General features: G+C 37.8%; 1 protein-coding gene across 3 annotated transcripts in view; it reads left to right on the top strand.

Annotated features, from left to right (window-relative positions):
- The window catches only part of NDC1 (NDC1 transmembrane nucleoporin), a 60,379-nt gene extending 36,803 nt beyond the window's left edge, over positions 1–23,576 (top strand). For all 3 annotated transcript variants that reach the window (XM_086389202.1, XM_086389210.1, XM_086389211.1), the window contains 4 exons: positions 2,247–2,310; positions 3,031–3,131; positions 17,244–17,404; positions 21,088–23,576. In XM_086389202.1, coding sequence (XP_086245328.1) covers positions 2,247–2,310; positions 3,031–3,131; positions 17,244–17,404; positions 21,088–21,151 — 390 coding nt within the window. In that variant the 3' untranslated portion in view covers positions 21,152–23,576. The remainder of the gene's footprint in view (positions 1–2,246; positions 2,311–3,030; positions 3,132–17,243; positions 17,405–21,087) is intronic.
- The last annotated feature ends 488 nt before the right edge of the window (positions 23,577–24,064 follow it).

The following is a 24,064-nucleotide window of genomic DNA, read 5'->3' as shown; positions in this document are numbered from 1 at the left end:
TTAAACAGTACCTGACCTAGACAGGCATCTCCATCAGTGACTTCCCGAGGCTGGGCTCTAGTGGCCTTCTGGGTCTCTTGGCTGCAGGCAGCTTTGTGCCAAGATGTGGCCCCTTCCTGCAAAGTGAGCAAATCCGTGGCTATCCTTCATGGCTCATTGTCCTGCTGACATCATTGTGGCCAGTTTGGTGTTCAGAAGAGAGATAACTGGGTTAGACTGCAGGTGTTAAACTGGTGTTGGATTAAAGTTGTAATTTAGGCCACAAACTAAATGACTTTCCAGCTTGTCTGTCAGCTGCCCCAGCTGCTGTAGGAGAGTAAATCTCAGAGGTAAAAGCTAAAGATTCATTCCTGTTTTCACTGCTACAGCTGTTGTGTGTCAGTTAATCCTTTGATGAGGAAAACCTTTGCCCATGTGTAGGGGAAAGAATTTTTGTTTTAATTATTTTAATCTAGCTTCTCTGTTTTTGCAGATACTGCATTATTAATTAATAGTGCACTCATATTAATGCCTTGAAGTGAAAGTCTGTATTGGCAAACATTCCTCGTTTTGTTCTTTGAGGATCCTACTCTGGTGGGGAGAGAGATCTGAGTAACTCTGGTAGAATATAGATACATACACAAAGAATCCTTTCAAGTTCTTGAAACTTTTTTCACTGTGATAGCAGGGAATATCCATGCAACTAGCAAGAATGTTTGCCAGAAATAATCTGTAGGCTCTCCATTAGAGCCCTGGGAAAACCATCAGACCCCTGAGAAAGGTGTCTCATCTTCTGCCAAGAGAAAGAGGAGTTGTCTGAAGTTTTAATTCAGAGCGTTGTTTCAGAAGGATGGGAAGAAAACTTAGCTTTTGTCTTTTGTGTGCCATGCTCCTTTCACTTGCTAAGTTGTGTCCGACTCTTTGCCACCCTCATGGATTGCAGCATGCCAGGCTTCCGTATCCTTCACTTTCTTCCGGAGTTTGCTCAAATTCATCCATTGAGTTGGTGATGCCATCCAACCATCTCATCCTCTGTCACACACTTCTCCTCCTGCCCTCAATCTTTCCCAGCATCAGGGTCTTTACCAGTGAGTTGACTCTTCGCATCAGGTGGCCAAAGTATTGGAGCTTCAACATCAGTCCTTCCAGTGAATATTCAGGGTTGATTTCCTTTAGGACTGACTGGTTTGATCTCCTTGCTATCTAAGGGACTCTCAAGAGTCTTCTCTAGTACCACAATTTCAAAAGCATCAATTCTTTGATGCTCAGCCTTCTTCATGGTCTAGCTCTGACATCTGTACATGACTACTGGGAAAACTGTCCCCTCATTTAATTCTGACAGCATTCCTGTGAGGTGTCTTTTTGGCCTCATTTTACAGAGAAGGAAGCTTGAGGCTTAGAGGGGTCAGGTAGCTAGCCTGAGGGCACATAGCAAGTAAGTGGCAGAGCAGAAGCTGAATGAGATCTCCTTTTTCCTTGGAAGTGAATGCTACCTTAGATTCTGATTTTGCAGGTGGATCTGTGTGATAAGGAGTTGTAGACACCGCTGCTTAACTTTGGGAAATCTAACTTGCTATTGTTGTGAATGGGCTTCATTGGCTGTATTACGATAGCCACTTACACAGGCCAATTGTTCCACATCACAATACCTTGCTGTATTAAAGACTGTTGGGTGGTTTTTCTTTGTAGTGGGGTTGAAGGTAGACACTTTAGGAGAGGTAGTATGTACTTACTTAGGCAGTACTTTTTTTTTTTTTTTTTTAAAGCATTCGTAACCATTCTCTTTGGGCTTCCTTGGGGGCTCAGTGGTACAGAATCTGCCTGCAATGCAGAAGAGGTGGGTTCAATCCGTTGGAGAAGGAAATGGCAACCCACTCCAGTATTCTTGCCTAGAAAATTCCATGGACAGAGGAGCCTGGTGGGCTACACTCCCTGGAGTCGCAAAGAGTTGGACGCGACTGAATAACTAAGCATGCATGCAACCATTCTCTTGAATGATCTCTATGTTAATCCTCTGAGGTGGGTTGAGGGAACATAACTTATTTTAAATGAGAAACTGAGGTACATAGAGATTTAGATACTTGGCCGGGGTCACACAGTAAGTTGTAGCAGAGTGCTTTATTGCAGTTAAATCAAAATGTGTAAGAATTTCAGGTCTTAGCTCTTAAGAGGCAGCTGTGAATTTTTTATTATTTTAGTCTACATGGTTGATTAGATGAAATGATAATTTCTGGGCAACTGACTTAAATGTTTTTGTCGTCTTTCAGCACCCAGAGGCCTCCATTCAGGCTGTGTTTTCAGATGCCCAAATGCATATTTGGGCATTAGAAGGTAAGTAGTCTCAGTGAGCTGCAACAATGATTTATTTATTCATTAAATATTGAGGTATTTAATGAAAGATCAGTTCTGGACTTTGATCTCAATCTTTGAATTTTCAGATACATTTTATGTGTTTGTTTTATATAGATAAAATTTTCTTATTTAGGTTTATTTCAGTTTAGAGCTTTTCCTTGTATATAAGTGGAGAAACTGAGCCTGGGGTTCTTGCGTCTCTCTCTACTTCAAAAAAATTGCAATTAATAGATTGTTTTTTAACCATCGCCTTATGTTGGTGTAACTTGCTTAATATATTTAAACATATTTAGCTTAGGTTTAGTTGTTAAAAAACTATTTCTTTTCATCTTACAGATACTACCTTCTCAATGTTTAGATGATACTTCCTCAGAGGGGCCTTTCCTGACCACCCTATGAAAAGTATCCTTACTTTGTCCCCTTATCAGGCTTTGTTTTCTTAGCCTTTATCACTGCCAAACACAGTATTATTTAAAAGAACTTTTTTCTATTAGAACATAAGTCAGATTCATCTTATTTAAGACTATTGCAGTTGAGTACCTTTTCCATCCCTTTTGCCTCTTTTTCTATTCTATTATTCCCTTTTTTATTTAGACTTCTGTACATTCAGAATATTAATTCATCCTCAAATAGATGTATTGCAAGTGGATTTGCCTAATTTTGATTCACTTTTAACTTGTTTCTTCTTTTCCCCTCGAGGTTTGTCTCACTTAGTAGCAGCATCGTTTACAGAAGATAGATTTGGCGTAGTCCAGACCACACTACCAGCTATTCTTAATACTTTGTTGACGCTGCAAGAGGTAGGCAATATATGGGTTGGGCGGAAGTAGAGGTCCTGTCTTCTCCCCCGCCTAGCCTTTTCTGTTTGTTTCTTACATTTCACATTGAGTAACGAAAAACATGTTGGAAGTCAAAACAATGGTACTGTTCTCACCGTCAGGTACTTACAGTCTAAGACAGACTAGGAAGACAGACTTTTAATTCATTTGTAAGTGTTAATTTTATTGTAACAGAGAAGGTATATTAAACCTGTAGGACATACCTCTGGTATTAATCAGATTATTTAGGATATTGGAATTCTGTTCATTACCATAGGTTTGCATCCTTACATAATTTGTAGCTCCTGAAAGTGACCTGTAGTTAAGTTACTTGTGTAAATAAGAAGTTACTTATCGACTAGAGGCTTAAGAAGATAGAGCTGGGACCAGTGGATTCCTGCTACGAGGCTGGGTGCATCGTTTTAAACTAACAGGTCTGTTTAGTCCTAGGCTTAAAGGAAGAAAAATAAAACATATGCTTCTTGTTTTTCATTAGGCTGCCTTTCCTGACTTCCTGTTGGGTGATATGTTTTCACTGCCTTGTATTATTAGTTCTGTGTTAGATGAGGTGTATAAACACTAAGGGCCGGGGGCATTTAAAGGTAGGGGCTTGGGTGTACAGGTTTTCTGGAGGAAGTATTTCTGAACTGGGTTTGAGGGATAACAACTGGTGCATCTTTGGGGCTTGGAAGCAATTTAAGATATGAGAGAAAACAAGCTTCGCTCTTCCTTTCTTCAAATCTCAATTCATTTTACCTCGTAGAATGTCTTACCCTTTAGAACCAGTGATTTTTTTCCTTCACTTTGTCCTCTTTGTGCCTACTTTCTCATGTATGTTATTTGAGACATGTATATACCCGTGGATAGCTTTATTATTTGGGTTCACTTCCCAACTACCTTACTGTAAAGAAAGAATTTTCTACTATTTCCACAACTTCTACTGTTTGGCTTATCTAACCACACATTAGGGTAACCATGATTATGGGTGTATCTTTGGTATTCATAGCATAGCTTTTTTTTTTTTAATCACTCTGGTTGTATAGTTTAAAATAAAACAACAGTACAATGTTCCCTAGTCTACAGAGTGATTTCATATCATCATTTTTTTGAACTTCAAGTCTACCTTGTGAAGTAAAGTGGAGATGTTTCGGCCCTGTCTTACACATGAAAGGGGCTTGGTAGTGCATTGGCTTACCTCAGATCTCACACACATCTTAGTGGCAGAGCTGGGACGTGATGTGATCTCACTGCAGGCATTAGCAGTGGAGTAGACCTCAGGGAAAGCTGCAGATCCAGTCTCCGAACTTGTCTACTGTCTTCTGCTGGACTTTTATTTTTACATAGGGTTCTCTTCAGAGAGAATGGCTCTACTTTTAGAACTGTAACTTTCAAACTTTTTAGACTATGATATGTAGTACATTAGACTCAGAATATAGAGGTGGGATGTGTGTGTGTGTAACAAATAAAAGATGCTTCCAACAGTGCTTACCTTTTATTTTGTGCTTCATTCTAATGTTTTCCATTCTATTTCATTTTTTAAAAAATGCTGGTTGAAACAGTTGATTTCACAAAGATCACAGTGCCCTAGAGGTATTCTGCACCAAAATTACTTTCTTCTCATCTCTTCACTATCAAAACTCGTAATTCTTCATAGTTGATTATGGCTAGGCATGATAAGGAAAGCAAATTTGTTTATTTGGTTGTAGTCATTCTTACTTTTGATTAGGAAGGTATGGAGCTGAACGGAAAGTACTTTTGAGGGGCAGAGGAGAAAGAGGCAAAGGTATATTTTTGAGAGTTTGGGAAGCGGTAAATGGAACAAAAACCCCTCTTTGTGCGAGGCTTGTGGCATCTCTTCTCCCCAAGACAACATCACAGTCACCCTTTCGGTCATGCTCTACAGTCATCAGATTTTGCAAACCACCTTGCAGTCTTTCTACCCCATATCCCAAGATGGAGCGTCGTGAGGGAGTCAGTGTCCACATGGATATTTATCCCACACTTGGACTTTCTCACTTTATTTACTTTTTTAGAACTTTTTACTTTGTTTGGGGAATAGCTGATTAACAATGCTGTGCTAGTTGCAGGGGCCAGACATGTGCATGTATCCATTCTCCCCGACTCCCCTCCCATCCAGTCTGCCACACAACACTGAGCAGAGTTCCATGTGCTATACAGTAGGTCCTTGTTGGTTATATCCATTTTAACTATAGCAGTGTGTACATGTCCACCCCAAACTCCCTAATTCTCCCTTCCCCTTCCCCTTCTCTTTGGGCAACCATAAGCTCATTTTCAAAGTCTCCTGAGTCTCTTTTGTAAGTAAGTTCATTTGTATCATTTCATTTTAGATTCCACATATAAGGGATGTCATATGGTATTTCTTCTCTTTCTGACTTATTTCACTCAATAAGTAAGTCTCTAGGTCCATCCATATTGCCACAAATGGCATTATTTCATTCTTTTTAATGGCTCAGTGATGTGTACATCATCTTTATCCATTCCTCTGTCAGTGAACATTTAGGTTGCTTCCATGTCTTGACTGTTGTAAAGAGTGCTGCAATGAACACTGGGGTGCATGTGTCTTTTCGGATCGTGTTATTCTCCGGATATGTGTCCAGGAGTGGGATTGCAGGGTCATATGGTAGTTCTAGTTTTAGTTTTTTAAGGAATCTCCATACGGTTCTCCAGAGTGGCTATACCAATTTATGTTCTCACCTACAGTTAGGAGGGTTCCCGTTTTTCCACACCCTTTCCAGCATTTAATGTTTGTGGATTTTTGATGATAGCCACTGTGACTGGTGTGAGGTGGTATCTCACTGTAGTTTTGATTTGCGTTTCTCTAATAATTAGCCGGATTGAACATCTTTTCATGTACCTCTTGCCCATCTGTATGTCTTCTTTGAAGAAATGTCTATTTAGGTCTTCTGCCCATTTTTTGAGTGGGTTGTTTGTTTTGATGCTGTTAAGCATCATGAGCTGTTTGTAAATTTTGGAGACTAATCCCTTATTGGTCTCATCATTTGGAAATGTTTTCTCCCAATCTGTGGATTGTCTTTCATTTTGTTTATTGTTTCTTTTGCTGTGCAAAAGCTTTTTAGTTTAAGTACGTCCCATTTATTTATTTTTGTTTATATTTCCATTATTCTGGGAGACAGACTGAAAAAATATTGCTGCGATTTATGTCAGAGTGTTCTGTCGCCATTCTTTCACACACTCATCAGTCTCAGCCTTTGACTGTCAGCCAGGCTTCATCGGCCTGTGTATTCTCCACTTGCAAAGCTTAAAAGTCCAGGATTCTAGCCTCTAAGCTAGAGTCCTTGAATGTTTTTGTGCCAGAGATCCCTTTAGCAGTCTGATGAGGCCCATGGACTTTTTCCCAGAATAATGGGAAAAATAAATACATAAAATATAAAGCCTTTCAGATTAGAAAGGAAATCAGTTATATTAGAAGATAATTTTGAAAGTATTAAGTTTGTGATACATTAATACATTAAACAACAAGGTCTATCAGTGGGTCTAATAGAGAAGGAAATGGCAACCCACTCCAGTATTCTTGCCTGGAGAATTCTGTGGACAGAGGAGCCTGTCAGGCTATAGTCCATGGGGTCACAAAGGGTCAGACACGACTGAGTGAGTGAGCATCAGTGGGTCTAACTCATCATTTTGAAGTAATGATAAGATGAATGGTATTTAAAGATAATTACACTAGTGTGATGAAAATATTGATGATTTCTGTTGGTGGCAAAGTTAGAGGAACTACTAATGCTATTGTGATTTACTGTTTCATAATTGAAAGAATTGCTAAATTTTAATTAGAGCTTAGTAAAGATAAACATGTCATTTTTAGCCCAAAATTCATGGCCCCTGAATTCTATCCATAGATCTGTGGGCTATATAAGAGCCCCTGTCTCCCCCATGCACAGCCTTTTATGCCTTTGCCTCTTCTGTACACTCTCTTTGTCTTTGCTGATATTTTCACTTCGTTTTTCAGCTCCCCCCTAGCTACACATATGTTGTTCCTTATCCAGGTTACACCTTATAATCTTTCACTTCAGCCGTTTTGTTACCAGTTCCCTCACCTCCTAGTTGCCAGGTCCTTCAGTTGCACCCACGTGGCAAAACTCTAAGGGATCAATCCCATGTTCACCGCCTACCCTTTCTCTTGCCCATCCCTCCTACTTCAGCCTCACTTCAGGCTCTCGGCATTCTTGACCTGAATTGTCACTATGGCCTTTTGCTCCCGGGACTTAACAGGGAGCCTGCATTCTGACTTCGGCCCCTGTCCAGTTGTCCCCATAAGCCCTCTAGACTCATAACCACCACGGACTATTCTGTTTCCTTCACCCCTGCCCCAAGTATATTTTATTTTCTTAACCTAACTAACTCTGTACGTGATGCCTCTTCTCTCTTTCTTTGCATAGAACACATTTTTCTTGTTTTCTCTGGCTCTGCCTGTAACCCCCATTTCATCATTTTATTACACTGCATTTCCATTGTCTGTTTACTTTTATCGTCTCTAGTCAGAGTAGGGGGCTTCCCCGGTGGCTCAACTGGTAAAGAATCTGCCTGCAATGCAGGAGACCGGGTTTGATTCCTGGGTCAGGACGATTCCCCTGGAGAAGGAAATGGCAACCCACTCCAGTATTTTTGCCTGGAGAATTCCATGGATAGAGGAGGCTGATGTATATATACTCCATGGGGTTGCAACGAGTCAGACACGAGTAGAGTCACAGACCTTGTCTTATTTCTGTATTCCTAGCATCTGACCTGCTACCTGGCAAATAATAGGTACTTATTTATTAAATGCTTGTTGGATGACTGCTGGATAGCTTCGTGGTAGGTTTGATGGGTGAAGGCTTCTGTTCTGGGGCCTGAATTAAATGACAGTTCTGATGTGAGTTAATTATAATAGTCACAAGCCCCTTCATTTTGTAAGACAGGGATGTCATGTGACTCATATGAGTCCTGTTGTATGTTTTTGGCTTTATATTCTTTGATGTAGAGGGGATTCTTGTTCTTAATAACAAAAATAAGTTCTAAATATCTCTGTAATTTAAGGCAAGTTATAAAATACAGGCTTCTGGATCTACTGAGGAACAGTTGTGTGTGGGGCTTCCCAGTTGACTTAGTGATAAAGGATCTGCCTGCAATGCAGGAGACTCAGGTTTGATCCCTGGGTCGGGAAGATCCCCTGGAGTAGCAGATAGAAACCCACTCCAATATTCTTGCCTGGAAGATTCCCTGGACAGAGGAGCTGGGTGGGCTACAGTCCATAGGGTTGGAAAGAGTTGGACACAGCTGAGCACACACACAAACACAAGGAACAGTTATATGGAACTGTTTTGTTCTTTTGCTTTACTTTTCACTGTCAGTCACTTCAGCCATTTTACTGAATCATTAAAGACAAAATATGAAAGAAAAGGGGAAGCCTTTCATTCTTCAAACCATTCAGAGGGCAAGGAGTGGAGGGATGGGTATCCTAGGACAGTTGTTCCTAATAATAGTGAGCCAAGCCATCCTGGGAGATCCAAATATTACATTGGGTTCATGAATCCATACATGCATTGCTGTCATCTGAATAATTAATGTTTGTCTGACATAGTTACCACTATTTTTTAGAAGTTTCTATATACTGTTTTGGTTAATTGAAGTACATAGTCATTTAAAAGCGTTATTGAGTTTATGGAATTATTTCCTACATTAGTGGATGGAGAACAGTTACTGTCCCATGGAATTCCACTACATAGCTATCTATCTGTCTAAGTGTGTGTGTGTGTATATATAGTCTTTAAAAAGGATCCTTATATGTAAAAGGTTGGGGACCAAAATGGTAGAATGGTTTAATTAAAAAAAAATTTTTTTAAATTGTGTTAAAATACACATATAAAATTTAAAATACACAACATTTTAGCTATCTTTTTGTGTATAGTTCTGTGTCATTAAGTACAATCACATTGTTTAACCGTCAGTCACTTTTTCATTTTTGAAAGTATGTTTTAAACTTTTGAGAAAGCCTTCTAGTCTTTGAAGAGTCACTGTCACCTTGATATAGGATATCAGCTCTATCTATTATATTTTTTGCCTTATCACCCTAAGGCCAAATTTCGATATACTTGGAAATTCGAAGTTGACCTTTATACTGTTCATATATTCAATAAATACTAATTATCAAACAGTTCAGCGTGTGCTGAGATACAGAATAAGAAAAGACCAACATGGTTCCTGCCCTCCAGAAGCTCGAAAAGTGAAAGTGGCAGTTGCTCAGACGTGTCCAGCACTTTGTAACCTCACAGAGGAGGCCATACAAATAAGTACCAGAAAGTAAAACAGGAAGTCATACAAGTAAGTATAATTATGAGTGCCGCAATGCACAAAAATGCAGGGTGATTAAAGCACATAAAACAGGCAAGTCTAACTAGTCTTGTGAGTAGGAGATTAAAAGGAAGGGTGTGAAGTCATGAAAGGCTTCCCTTAGGAAGTGACACAGAAGTTAGACGGAAGAACGAAGAGGAGGAAAGGAATGTTCTTGAGGGCCAGAACTCTTGAGTTTGAAGATCCAGATCCAGAGACCCTTGACCAGTATTCTTCCACAAGTCACACTGTTTTTGTTTCTCTAGAATCGTATTTTTATTTCTATATTTATTTTGTATATTTTTATATATTTTATATTTATATTTATATATAGTATATTATATATTAATATATAATATATTGTATATAATGTATAATAATCATATATAATTAATATATATTATTATAAATATATATTAATATATAAATATATGTGTGTGTATATATATATAATTTATATCGGAGAAGGCAATGGCACCCCACTCCAGTACTCTTGCCTGGAAAATCCCATGGATGGAGGAGCCTGGTAGGCTGCAGTCCATGGGGTTGCTAAGAGTCGGATACAACTGAGCGACTTCACTTTTCACTTTCATGCATTGGAGAAGGAAATGGCAACCCACGCCAGTATTCTTGCCTGGAGAATCCCAGGGGCAGGAGAGCCTGGTGGGCTGTCTATGGGGTCACACAGAGTCAGACACGACTGAAGTGACTTAGCAGGATATATAATTTATATATTATATATTTTCAGTTTTTATGTTTTATTTCTGTAGAATCCACAAGAAATGTTCTTTCTTTAATTTTTGTAAAAATCCCATAAAGTTAGAATAAAGCTTATTTTGCATGATTGAATCTCTCTCAAAAAGACTATATCTATATCTGTTGGTATGACTTACTCAAGATCGTGGTCAATAAATGGTCGAGTGAATTTGTAAACCAGGCTTTCACACCCCAAGTTCTTTCCTTTCTACCATATCGGATCACCTCTGCGAGGGCTTGGCAGAACGTGTATTTCTTAACTTCCTTTCTTAATATCGACTGTAGCAGGTTAGAAGAGCCAAAGTGTGAGATCTAGGGGCAGAGCTCCCTGTGTTTAAATCCTAGCTCGTACTAAAGCACTCAGGGTGCCTAGCCCATGCTATTGCTGTGGTTGTTGTAGTCGCTGAGTTGTGTCCGACCTTTTGCGACCACATGGACTGAAGCCCTCCAGGCTTCTCTGTCTGTAGGATTTCCCAGGCGAAAATACTGGAGTGGGTTGCAATTTCCTTCTCCCGGGGATCTTCCCGACCCAGGGATCGAACCCATGTCTTCTGCATTGCTGGCGGATTCTTTACCACTGTGCCACCTGGGAAACTCTAGCTTATGTTAAGCGCTCCGCAAATGTTAGTTAGCTCTTATTACCTTGTTGTCACTGTTACCATGCTGTATGACAGAATCCTTGTACAGGAGAAAAGATTTTTAAAGATTAAAAAGAAAGTACTGCTGTCAGTACCGTAAGCAAGTAGTCTGGGTGACAGTGTCAGACAGATGCCCAAGGCTCCACTGCTCTCTGAGTGACTAGAGCAGTTTATTAAAGTTTTCTGAGAGCAGGATCTTCATTTATGAAATGAAAATAGTGTCTCGTAGGAATATTATGAGGGTTAGAAATAATATCTGTAAAGAGTTTAAAATGGTTCTTGGCAAGTATAATATATGCAATAAATAGCATATACTATTATTATAAACAATTAAATGAAACAAGTGGTTATCAGACGTGGCTTTGTTAGCAAATTATTATTTAAATGAGATGATACATATGTATACATATATATATATATCACAATTAACTGAGTTCCTGACACAAAATAACTGCAGTTGATAAATTTAGCTGTCATTATCATCATCTGATACTGCTATTATTCTGTAGCAGTGGTTCTCAACCAGGGATGATTTTGTTCCCCAGGAGGTATTTGGTAGTGTCTGCAAACAGTTTGATTGTCACAGTGGGGGATGCTACGGCATATATTGTGTGGAGGCCAGGGACGCTGCTGAACAGCCTGCACTGCACAGGTCAGGCCCCACAGGAAAGAACCGCCCAGTCCAGAATGTCAGTAGTGCTCAGTTTGAGAAACTCTGATCTATAGTCATGATTTCCAGTAACAAAGTCCACTCTTATCCTTAACATTTGTTTTGGATTCTGGCTTTAGTGGAGCAGAACCCTTTTTAACTAGGTTATAAGTAGGGTCATTGAGACCAGGGACTTTGAAGGCTCTGCATGGCAGACTTCTGTTGATGACGTTGATAGATAAATAATCAGGAAAGAGCAACTGGACTTTTCTGTTTATGTGGCCTTTGTGCATATGCTACTGCGTGTAAATATAAATGGGCAAAAAGTGCCTGTTTCCATAGTACAGCCCCTCTTTAGGCTTCTTTTAGGGCCAAAGTGAGGCCTTCATAGAATTTATTTTTCCCAGAGTGTATTTATATTGTTCAGTGGTGTATTGTACTCACCACTTACTCTTTTTATTGTTTGGGATAATTCTTAACTAGATATTTGAGATTCCAATTGTGTGATCTGAGTCTTAAGTGCAGGAACCAATGCATAAAATGAGTGCTCAATAGATACTTGTTTAATCTCATAGCTGATTAAGTGGATACTTCAGTTCTGGTAACCATGGGGCCTATCATTAAATACTATAAACCAGTGTTCTCTAGGTTCAAGTTATTCATATACTACCATCATAGTTTTTGCCTTAACTGTTGATTAGCATCCACTATTGTCATTATTTTAGTCATATACCACCTAAATCAGTCTGATTTCGGTGTTGACCATCTGGTGATGTCCATGTATAGAGTCTTCTCTTCTGTTGTTGGAAGAGGGTGTTTGCTATGACCAGTGCGTTCTCTTGGCAAAACTCTATTAGCCTTTGCCCTGCTTCATTCCGTATTCCAAGGCCAAATTTGCCTGTTACTCCAGGTGTTTCTTGACTTCCTACTTTTGCATTCCAGTCCCCTATAATGAAAAGGACATCTTTTTTGGGTGTTAGTTCTAAAAGGTCTTGTAGGTCTTCATAGAACCATTCAACTTCAGCTTCTTCAGCATTACTGGTTGGGGCATAGACTTGGATTACTGTGATATTGAATGGTTTGCCTTGGAAATGAACAGAGATCATTCTGTCGTTTTTGAGACTGCATCCAAGTCGTCCCCTTCTCCTCCTGCCCCCAATCACTCCCAGCATCAGAATCTTTTCCAATGAGTCAGCTCTTTGCATGAGGTGACCAAAGTACTGGAGTTTCAGCTTTAGCATCATTCTTTTCAAAGAACACTCAGGGTCGATCTCCTTTAGAATGGACTGGTTGGATCTCCTTGCAGTCCAAGGGACTCTCAAGAGTCTTCTCCAACACCACAGTTCAAAAGCATCAATTCTTCGGTGCTCAGCTTTCTTCACAGTCCAACTCTCACATCCATACGTGATCACTGGAAAAACCATAGCCTTGACTAGACGGACCTTTGTTGGCAAAGTAATGTCTGTGCTTTTCAATATGCTGTCTAGGTTGGTCATAACTTTTCTTCCAAGGAGTAAGTGTCTTTCAATTTCATGGCTGCAATCACCATCTGCAGTGATTTTGGAGCCCCCCCAAAAAATAAAGTCTGACACTGTTTCCACTGTTTCCCTATCTATTTCCCATGAAGTGATGGGACCAGATGCCATGATCTTCGTTTTCTGAATGTTGAGCTTTAAGCTAACTTTTTCACTCTTCTTCACTTTCATCAAGAGGCTTTTTAGTTCCTCTTCACTTTCTGCCATAAGGGTGGTGTCATCTGCATATCTGAGGTTACTGATATTTCTCCAGAGGATGAGATGGCTGGCGACTCAAATGGATCACTGACTCGATGGATGTGAGTTTGAGTGAACTCCGGGAGTTGGTGATGGACCGGGAGTTGGTGATGGACCGGGAGGCCTGGCATGCTGCGATACATGGAGTCGCAAAGAGTCGGACATGACTGAGCAACTGAACTGAACTGAACTGAACCACCTAAATGAACTATTATTTACTTAGTATTTTAAGTTAAATTTATTTAAAAGGAAACTATCACTGTTGTAAAAGGGAAGCTAGTTTGACTTGCTATGGATAGATACAGGTCTACCATTCCTTATCTCAAACCCTCAAATTGTTTCAAAATTTAGGTATTTTAAGATTTTTCAAAATGTTACATGGTATACACAATCATAATTATGTAACACTGCTATTGCTATCTGAGGTAGAAGCCCCTTAATCAGATACAGTAATGCTTTTCTCCAGTGAAATATCTGAATATTCATAGCAAGTGGAATAAAGAATATAAATAACCTATGTCAGCTTAGGTTAGGTTTTATTGTCAGATTAGGGCTTTTTGGATTTCAGTATTGAGAAGACAACGAAAGAGAAAAGACAGTAATTTTAAGTAATTCTTTTTGCTGAAGTCCCTGAACCTGAAGCCTTCTTGTCCTTTTGTTGTGAAGGGAAATTAGAGAGGATTAGAAATGTGTTAAGGACACATCATCTCCATACTGAGACTTTCTTCCCCAATGTAACTTTTATACGTTAGGGTCTGTTGGACCCAATTTAAGTTTTGGCGTTTATTTTTTTGAGCTATTCGAGTTATTTGTAGGGATTGGTATTTTATGACTTTTATTCTTTCTTAGAGTTCTTTTAAAGAACAAAGGGAAAACAAAATTCATTCCTTTACAATTACCCTTTCGACCCTTTTAAAATCTGAGATGTATTATGGAATCCTAGTGATTTTACATTTCCAGTGTCTTGAAACAGTTTGCTATTTGATCATCCTAGGAATTATTTCATCATTACTCATCAGTTACTCTAATTGTGGTAAAAAGACCAGTAACAAAACAGAAGAATGATGAAATCATATAGTATTGCATCATCTTTCAAGAAAAGGTATATAAATAGTCTGAACAAACATCTTTATAGTTTTTTTTAAGCTTTCAATGAATACAGTTGCTAATTCAGATTTAAAAGATTTTCCACCAATGATGGTAAAAAGGAGAAAATTGCCCATATGTTAAATAATTATTTAGATAAAGCGGACGATGCATGCAGAGACACAGCACTCTAGAAATTTATATGATTCTTAAATGGATGCATACTGAAGGTATACAAAGGTGTATTCAAAAGTGATTGGAAGGAAATAGTTGATGTTGAAATGAAAAAAAGTCACATGTATAAAATAATTTTATATGTGATTGACCATTTCAGTTCATCTTTATAAACCTAAGAATGAAAATGTTTTGCACAGTTGGGGTACCAAAAAAATGGCTGAACTTTGCAACAAAATTATGAACTGTCAAAAGTTTTTTAAAGTATTGTGTTTTGATGGTGCAGATGCAAGAAAAAGAACCAGAAATAATGATAAGCTAGAGTCTGTTGGAGATATATCTTCAATTTGAAATCAGTATTATAGGATGGATGTGTTCCAGGTTTGTTCATGATAGCTGATAAGCAGCTAGTTGCATTCAAAACACATTTCATACTTCAGATGTTTATGTCTTTGAAACCTGAAAACTATGTTTATAATCTTATTTATATTGCTTTAAAAGTATTTTACATTATCCTGTCATTCTTATTTCTGTAAATTTTTTGTAAAAAGACTATAAAAAGGGTCCACTGAACCCAGGTGAAAATGATGATGACTATTTTGCTAGTATACCTAATTAAGGTTTATAAGAAAATTGAAAAGGAAGTAATGTTTCCATTGTGATTCAGTGTTACTTAATGTTACTTAAGTATGTCACTGAATACTATCTTCCATACTGCCTAAAAGTATCTCAAGCATGCCCCAGTCTCGGGCATCCCTCTTACAAGTTTCTGTTGAAAGAATGAATTCTTGCTCTTGCAGTTATTGTGACAGACTGAACACACACATCAAATCTTGTTCCTTCCCCCTAAACTCTGCTAAACTATAGTGAAAGTCTTTTAAAAAGACATAAATCCATAAATAGGAGAGGAGACAATAGCAACAAAGTTTTCAAAGCTGGAGAGCAGATGGTTGAGATAACTAACTTAGCAGAGTCCGAGGCAACTGCGAAGGTGGCAGTGGGGTGAGCGGCAAGCACCTCTGGGGCCAAGGCCTGAGGGACAGACGCCAAAACAAAGAGGCTGTGTGAGCGCTGTTGAAACCCAGCTAGAGCCCTAGATTCTCCGAGGTGCTTCTCCCTCATTCCAGAAGTTAAGTTTCATCCTTTAGAGAGAGTGCAGCACTGGCTGTCAGGACTGGGAGAGTTCATAGTTGCAGGCACTCTACTAGAAGCTTAGCTCTGTTACCTGCTCAGCTTCCCTGAGCACTGGGAACCAGGCCTTCCGAAGAGGGTACTGGAAGACTCTTCTTTGGGAACTCTGATCAAACCAAGAAGAAAGACCTAAAGTTACTGAGTTGGCACTCACCCTCCCCGCCCCGTACACCCCCCCACCCCCCCGAGAAAAGTCCATGCACATCACCTGTTGTGAAGCCTGTTGTCGGTAATCCCCAATCATGTACTCAAAGTTGTTATCAGTAATTTCTAGTACTCAGAGCTTTTGGTCCAGCTCTTCAGAAGGTCCTATTCTCAGTCTTGAGCCAAGGATCAGTATGTTCCAAGGGAAATCTTCAATACAGATGATAGAGACTAAGTGGAGTACAGAGGGAAAAGAAACTCTAAAGCAAAAATAAACCCCAAAGTATAACAAAAACCACAAAAATCCTCAGAAATAAAAGAGGGTATTGAATCCTGGAAACAAAAATAGGATGTTGAAATAAAAAGGATCATTTAATTGACATAAAAGAACTCTTGAAATTAAAAACATGATGGCAAAAATCATTTTACCTAGAGTCTTAGGTACTTTTTTGGTGCTTACATCCATAACTATAGATAATAGACTTATGCTATTGCTTCTTGTCACCTTATATATTATACTTAGATATTAGATATTATACTATATTATATTATTAATATTAGATATTATACTGCAGTAGATTAACACAGTTATTCTTCTCAATCTTCTCTTCTCCCTTCTCTTAATATAGTTATAGCATTTAAAGGGGCTTCCCTGATAGCTCAGTTGGTAAAGAATCCACCTGCAATACAGGAGACCCTGGTTTGATTCCTGGGTCGGGAAGATCTGCTGGAGAAGGGATAGGCTACCCACGCCAATATTCTTGGGCTCCCCAGCATTTAAAATTATAATATTTACTTTTGGATTTTGAAAATTATACTTAAATCTTTTTCTTACATTGTCAAGTATGTAAATGAATCAGTTTCACTTGTGAGTTCTCTCTCCCTACCTATTCTTGCACATAGATGTTTTACAATCTAGAATTAAAAAGGAAGATAAGCTAGTTTTGTAAATAACCTTACTTACGTAAAGTATAAAGTTTGATCTTTTTTCGGACTGAGATTCATAATAAAGGTATTCTTACCTGTCATGCATCGTAAGCAGAGTAGGACATCTGTGTTTCACTTCCCACTTTTGAATTTTCAAGGCTGTAAAAGTATATAACTGCTTTTTAGAGGATGGTTGTAGACTTTTCCCTGGTAACTGCTGAAGTGGCAGAACCTTGACTGCACTGTTTTTCAAACTGTTTGACTGTGATCCAAAATAAATACTTTATTGTATGTCTATGTGTTATCTCTGTATCTGTCTATATGAAATGAAATCTCTTTAATCCTTGCACTGAGTTGGCTTTTTTGATAGTCTGAACTAATGTGTTTCCTTTTTTTCTTGATATAGTCAGTTGACAAGTATTTCAAGCTTCCTCATGCTTCCAGTAAGCCACCTCGGATTTCAGGAAGCCTGGTGGACACTTCCTATAAAACGTTAAGATTTGCATTTAGAGCATCACTGAAAACAGCCATCTATAGGATAACTACCACATTTGGTGAACATCTGAAGTAAGTTTACCTCTTTTATTTACTTTCAGGAGTTCCCCTGAGAAACAGGCATGAGAATTAAGGCTCATAAATTGAAAGTGTTTTTTGGGGGAACTTCTTGATTCTTACTGGGAAGTAATAGCTTAGATTTATATTTAATATTTGTGATTTAATATTAGATTTAAATCTATTAGATTTAATCTATTTAAAATAGATTTAATATTAGATTTAATATTTTAAAAATTAGCCTATTGTATAAGCTTTGGGACCTTCTTTCAGATGGATAAAAAAAAGAGGATAGAAAGTTATAAAAGCAGCAAATATAATTATATATTGTTTTCTTAAATTCCTAAAATAACCTTAAGGGAGAAAAAAGGCAAAATGAATACTCTCCAGAAAGGCATATTAAAAATAATTCTGTTATTACATCTTGGTTAGCAAACCAAGACTTGGGGTGAGCAGAGTATTCCATAAATGAGTCCTTGGTGCTTTGTGAATCATGCTGGAAAAACAGCAACAGATCATAACACCTTCAGAAACGGAACCGGAAAGAAAACCACAAATGCCAAGTCTGTGTATATTTAGTTTCATTGATGTTTACTGCTTTCTTTTCATGAAATAATCTAGCTAGGCAATGTAAGGGATACTAGTTTACTAACTACGTTTATCATAATTGGAAATAAACTTTAAAAGATATAAGATTGCTCTGTTTTTTTCTGTATGCAATTAATAGTTTAGAACTTCTTCAAACTAGCTGCTTTTAGAAACAGTAGTGTATTTCCTTTTACGTCCATAAGGCAAATACATAAAACATACTATATACATACCTAAGGTAGCCACAGCAACAAGTTTATGGAACACTTTGGTTCTGTGTGGAAATACAGAAAAGCTGTAGATAACCCTCTGTCCTTAAGAAGTTTATTCATTTGTTTAAAAACAAACCAGAAAAAAAAAATCATTGAGTGTTTTCTAGATCTGCAGTCTCTAATATGATAGCCATGTGTTGCTATTTAAATTTAAATTAAGTTAAATAAAATTGAAAATCCAATCTGTCAGTTACATTGGCCACCTTTCAAGTCCTCAATAATGACACGTGGCTACTGGCTACTATACTGGACAGCTTAGGTATAAAACATTTCCATCATTGCAGAAAGTTCTTTTGGACAGTGCTATTCTAGACAATATACTTAGCACGTTTCATTTATTCTTCTCAAAGAGCCTGTGAGGTATAGAGGTTATCATAATTGTATAATATAGAAACTGAGACTCAAAGAGCTTAAGAACATGCCTGATAGCACCGTCAAGTCAGTGTTAGAACATAAAGCTGAAATTAGGTCTGTCTTGTTCTTAAGATTCCACCTTCTTACCCTATACAACACTAGACTCCCTCCAAGATGTAAACTGTAAGGTTTAAGGTATAAATGTAAGGTACAAGATGTAAGGTACTCTTAGAAAATTCTCAGGGAATTCAGACAATGAAATACAGATGATGATTGATATATATTCGTGATACAACCAAAACAGGAAGAAAAGGGGAAATAGATTTCTTCCATAAGCAAAGTAGATGATTATTAAAAAAACTGTAAGAATGAAACTCTGCCTTAGTTTCTTTTCTCTGAGTAGAGCCATATATTATATATATACTAAAATTGATGAGGCCAGTAAAGACTATTTTGTGCAAATATTGGACAGAATGGTAATAGTAGAAGCATTAGATTTGGAATTAAAACATTTGGATATATGTCTGAGTACACTACTGTCTGTTGTAGTTGTGGACAAGTTATCTATTAATTTAAGTAACTTCCAGGTAGTAACTTATGCAGGTAGTAAGTTGTAGAACCAGAAATTAGACTAAATCTTTTGGACCCTAGAATTCTATATGCAGACCTCTGAAAACCATTCTGATACTGTTTTTCCTGCCATGAAAAAGGTATATTATTCATCCCATTTTATTTCATTTGCTGTTAATAGAGATAAAATAGGATCATACATATGTAAAGCCCACATACATTATATATTATTGTGACAACAACTATTATTATTGTATGAAAGTGAAAGTCGCTCATTCATGTTCGACTCTTTGCAACCCCATGGACTATACAGTCCATGGAATTCTCCAGGCCAGAATATTGCAGTGGGTAGCCTTTCCCTTCTCCAGGGGATCTTCCCAACCCAGGGATCGAACCCAGGTCTCCCGCATTGCAGGCGAATTCTTTACCGGCTGAGCCCCAAGGGAAGCCCAAGAATACTGGCATGGGTAGCCTATCCCTTCTCCAGTGGATCTGCTTGACCCAGGAATCAAACCAGGGTCTCCTGCATTGCAGGCGAATTCTTTACCAACTGAGCCAACAGGGAAGCCCCTATTAATACCTGGTTTATTCATTCCCCAGAGCTTCACCTCTGAGAACCAGCTATAAATGAAGTAAACACTTAAGGTGTGAAAACTAACACAGACCAGTTACACATTGGAGACCTTCATTTAATATCTGTTTACTCTTAATTTAGACAAGTTTGATTTACTGACTTTCTAACCAATAACATTAAAATTTGAGAGGAAGACTACTATTAGAGTTGAGTATTAACAACAGTGAGAGAAGTACAGTGCCTGCTGGCAGAGGGGAATCATGAGAATAAAAATCAAAAGAAAATCATGAGAGAAGACTTGGTGTTTGAAAAAATTCAGAGCCATTTAGTTAGAGATGACAGCCTCCCTGGCACGGAGAGAAAGTCTATTCTGAATAGTAAAGTATACTTGAGATGGTTCAGTTAGTGGCAGCTACATGGTTTAAGAAAGCAGATATATAAAATGTGTAAGGTGTTTTAGGATAATTTGTAGCAAAATTATTATAATAAGCCTTTTGACACTTTTAAAAGTGGCGATCTTCAGTTACTGGAATTTTATTACTCAGTGTGTGAAAGTTGCTCAGTCGTGTCTGACTCTTTGTGACCCCATGAACTATACAGCCCATGGAATTCTCTGGCCAGAATACTGGAGTGGGTTGCCATTCTCTTCTCCATTATTATTCAGTCAGGATACAGTTTTATCAACAACTAGAAAACTGGAATCTTTCATTGTATTTAATTTCTGCCTAAAAGTTTAAAATAAAGCTTCATACTAGTTTCAGTGTATATTTGCCCCACTTTTGTCAAGGTAATGTATTTTTGTAGGGGTGAGGGTGGGAAGAGAACTCAGTTTCTCCATCCAAGACATAACTTATGTTCAAAGGGAAAGTAAATCTAAACCACCAAGCTGTTACCTTTGAAAACGATTAGTGGAGTCTATTGTGTTTTATCCAAACATCTTTGTTTAAAGGATTTTATATTGAAAGCAATTTATATACTCCACAACTCAAAGATAATGTTGGAATCTGGTTTAAATAAAATAATAAAATCCAGAAAAATGTACTGCACAGCCTGAAACTCTGCACAGCAGGTTCCACAGCAGAGCAGGTTACAGTTGATGCCTTCAGTTGTCAGCCTTAATTTTCTCTGGGCTTTTAAAGGTAGAAGCTGTTGCTCCATGCACGCCCTCCTCTCAGTAGATTAAGGAGGGTTTTCATCCAGCTTTTTTCAGAAGTACTAAATAAGTGAAGATTTCTATTCATTTTTAATTGTTTTGAAAAATATTGACTCTCTGCTCTGTGGTTCACTTAATATGCTTAATGTAAAATAAAGCTTATGCTTTGAATTTATGTCTCATTTAGTGCTGTGCCAGCATCTGCAGAACATCAGAAGAGACTTCAGCAGTTCTTGGAGTTCAAAGAATAGTTAAGTAATATAAACTGTGTTCATTACACTGCTGATACAACTACAGATGGGACAGTAGATGTTCAGCATTCTTGGATCAGAAGAAAATGGACTAATTAGATGCTTCCTTTGTCGTGGTGGTTGCTTTGAAAACTATACTTTAATGGGAGAAATCATGGAAAGAAATTCTCAACAGAAAAACCGAAAACTGCCTTTTCTGTACTGATTGCTTTTTGTGTGTGTGGCATAATAAAATCTTTATTCAATTTTACAGAAGCCTCTATGGCAGTAGAAATGTTTGTAGCTTATGCAGCTTAATAAGAAGAACTAGAAAATGTTTAGAATTTACTTTTGAGAGGAGTAGAGGCAGTTCAGAAGGTAAAACAGGCCAACTTGATCTAGCCTTCCTTCCTGATCGGTCTGAGAGTTTAGCTCTCTGTAAACTCAAAATGCGTAAACTTTTTTGGAGTAGTTTCTGTTTACTAAAGGATAAAAAGAGTAACAATGGAGAAAAAGTCACAGAAAATGCTGTCTAGAGGACATATTTTGTTAATCTGTTAGGTTGTGTTTTTGTTTTTGGAGACAAATTAAATTTGCATGATTGTCAAAAAGAAGTCTCAATTTACAGATGCTAACTCTATGTAAAGGAATGTGGAAAAATTCAGCTCTTAAGTTACAAGATGAAACATTCACATTTGGTTTTCAAAAGATAATTGACCGACATCTATGAATTTATTTTGTATCATGCTAGTAAACAATGTGTATGGGTATTTTCTCAGCTAGTTTTTGCTTTCTTTTTCTGGAACAAAACATTAAGTGATTGCCAGGTTTTTCAAGTGAGAGAAAAAGTTTTGCAAGAAAACCAGGAAACTTTCCTTTTTTTTTCCCCCACGCTCCCCATCTTCATTAGATCAAATTATTTTGTAAAGCTTATTGTCCTCACAGGGGAGCAACCTTTGCTTTGTTAACTGGCTGGTTAAAATATATTAGGAACATCTTTACACCCAGAAACAACTTAGTCATCAGGTAGCAAGTGAAACCAAAATGTCAGAGGGATTAGTGTACTTAGGAGTGTGTTGTATGTCCTGAAAGTGAGTAGGTAATTTTATAATTTATTAGATCAACTTTGGAGATGAAAGATTGGAAATCCTACTGGTAGACATTCACTGGACTAGCTTTGGACTGAAATACTTCCTTATAATCCTTTTCCCCTTATCTTTTCCCTCTAGTGTCCCCTAATTTTTTCTTTAAAGTCAGCGGAGGACTGTATATGAATCTTTATTGTGGTGTATATGTCTACCATTTGTCTGATTACTTGATGTATTATATCTTGATTTATTTGTTGCCCCTTGAGCCAGCACATGCCAAATTATAAATGAATCCTTCTGGCCTTTATGAGACAGCTTCCCAGTTGTCAAGTGTTTGGCGTACGTAGGCTATTGCCTTTTTTTTTTTTTTTGGCATCTGGAGTGGAGTTGAAGTGAGTTTTTTGAATGTAAAAGTTGAATTTTGAATGTAGAAGCTACTTACAGATGACCAGAAACCGTTGAGTTCCATATTTTAGTCATTGAGCTTTTTATATTCCATTCTCCCTGCTGCCCCTGTTTGAGGCATTTTGGGAGAAAAGGACGCTTAACCTTATGCTTACATAAGGAATTTAAACTCTGACTTATTCAGATAAAATGTCTGGCTTTGTTTTAAGGTTTTTGTTTTTTTTTTGTCATCTCCCATATGCTTTGGGCAAACTATATTTGATGAGCAATGTGAAAATTTCTGAGGTGTTCATCCCTATTTTTTCTGAAGATAACATGTCTTGTACTCAATACAGTTCACATAGTGTCTGCCTGGTGGAAATTTGGAACTGCCTCCCCAAATCTGGATTGTATTTAGTAGATAAAGAAATCAGTTCCTTTTCCTCATTGTGTCGATAATCTACACTCCGTCTGTTGGAGTAGGGTACGCCTTGATCACCTGTTGGGAACGAGGGAAGAGAGCTAGCTCCTTCACCTGTCTGCAGGAAGGAGGATCTTAGGAAGGCCACCAGGAGGAGAGAAGCATTTCCTTTGATGAAGTCACATCCTGCCTGTGAACCCACTGATACTGTTGACGTTGGCCTGAAAATTAGAGGGTGTTCCTTAAAAGTGTTTTCTGACTGTCAGTACAAAACGTGATTGTATCAGCTCTTGTAATGTTTTTTTGACCCTTATGGAAGGTATAAATCCACGTAACTTCTTTCCTAGAGAACTGGGAAAGTGTCCTAGAATTAAAAAAAACACAAAATGTGTATAGTTGAGTGGACATGGATAAGCAACAGTTTGTTACTTTGCTGGGTTTGTTCCTTGGTATTTGTTTTCTGTTATCCTGTAAATATGATAATCTGTTTATATCCTTTTGTATATCACTGATACTGAATTGGGTAGAAAAATAAATTGACAGTTTTTAGAAATGGGACTGTTAATTGAAATATGCGTATCTGTAAGATCAGTTATTTAATTTCTGGTGTATATGTGTATGTGTTGCATTAGCCATTTTAATCAATCTGAGACCCGATACTTATAAAACCTGAAACATGTCTTGAGAAATCAGCTTTTGCCTCTGACTGGACTCATCTGGTGGGTGATCTGTAATGGTAACTCTGAGGAGCCTAAATTCTAAAAGCCTCTTTCTTCGAGGATGCAGGTGCTGAAAGCCATTTCTTAATAGAGGTTTCTTTTCTTGCCAGAATAGTGTTTCTAAATGGATCATATTCCCCCAGGCTAAAAGTTATGTCTGTCAACTTTACTTAAATTAGCCCGAACTTCTCCTCAGGGTAGTTGAGGTACTATAACTAAGGCCCTCAACTTGCCCTGTTTGCTATCCAATCCATAGTTATCTTTCTTCTTTTTTTTTTTTTTTAAATTTTATTTTATTTTTAAACTTTACATAATTGTATTA

This window comes from Bos grunniens, chromosome 3 (genome assembly GCF_055505025.1).
Source record: "Bos grunniens cultivar Pamir isolate PY7600 chromosome 3, Bosgru_T2T1.0, whole genome shotgun sequence".
Lineage (NCBI taxonomy): Eukaryota > Metazoa > Chordata > Mammalia > Artiodactyla > Bovidae > Bos > Bos grunniens.
This window is presented reverse-complemented; position numbering and strand designations above follow the sequence as displayed.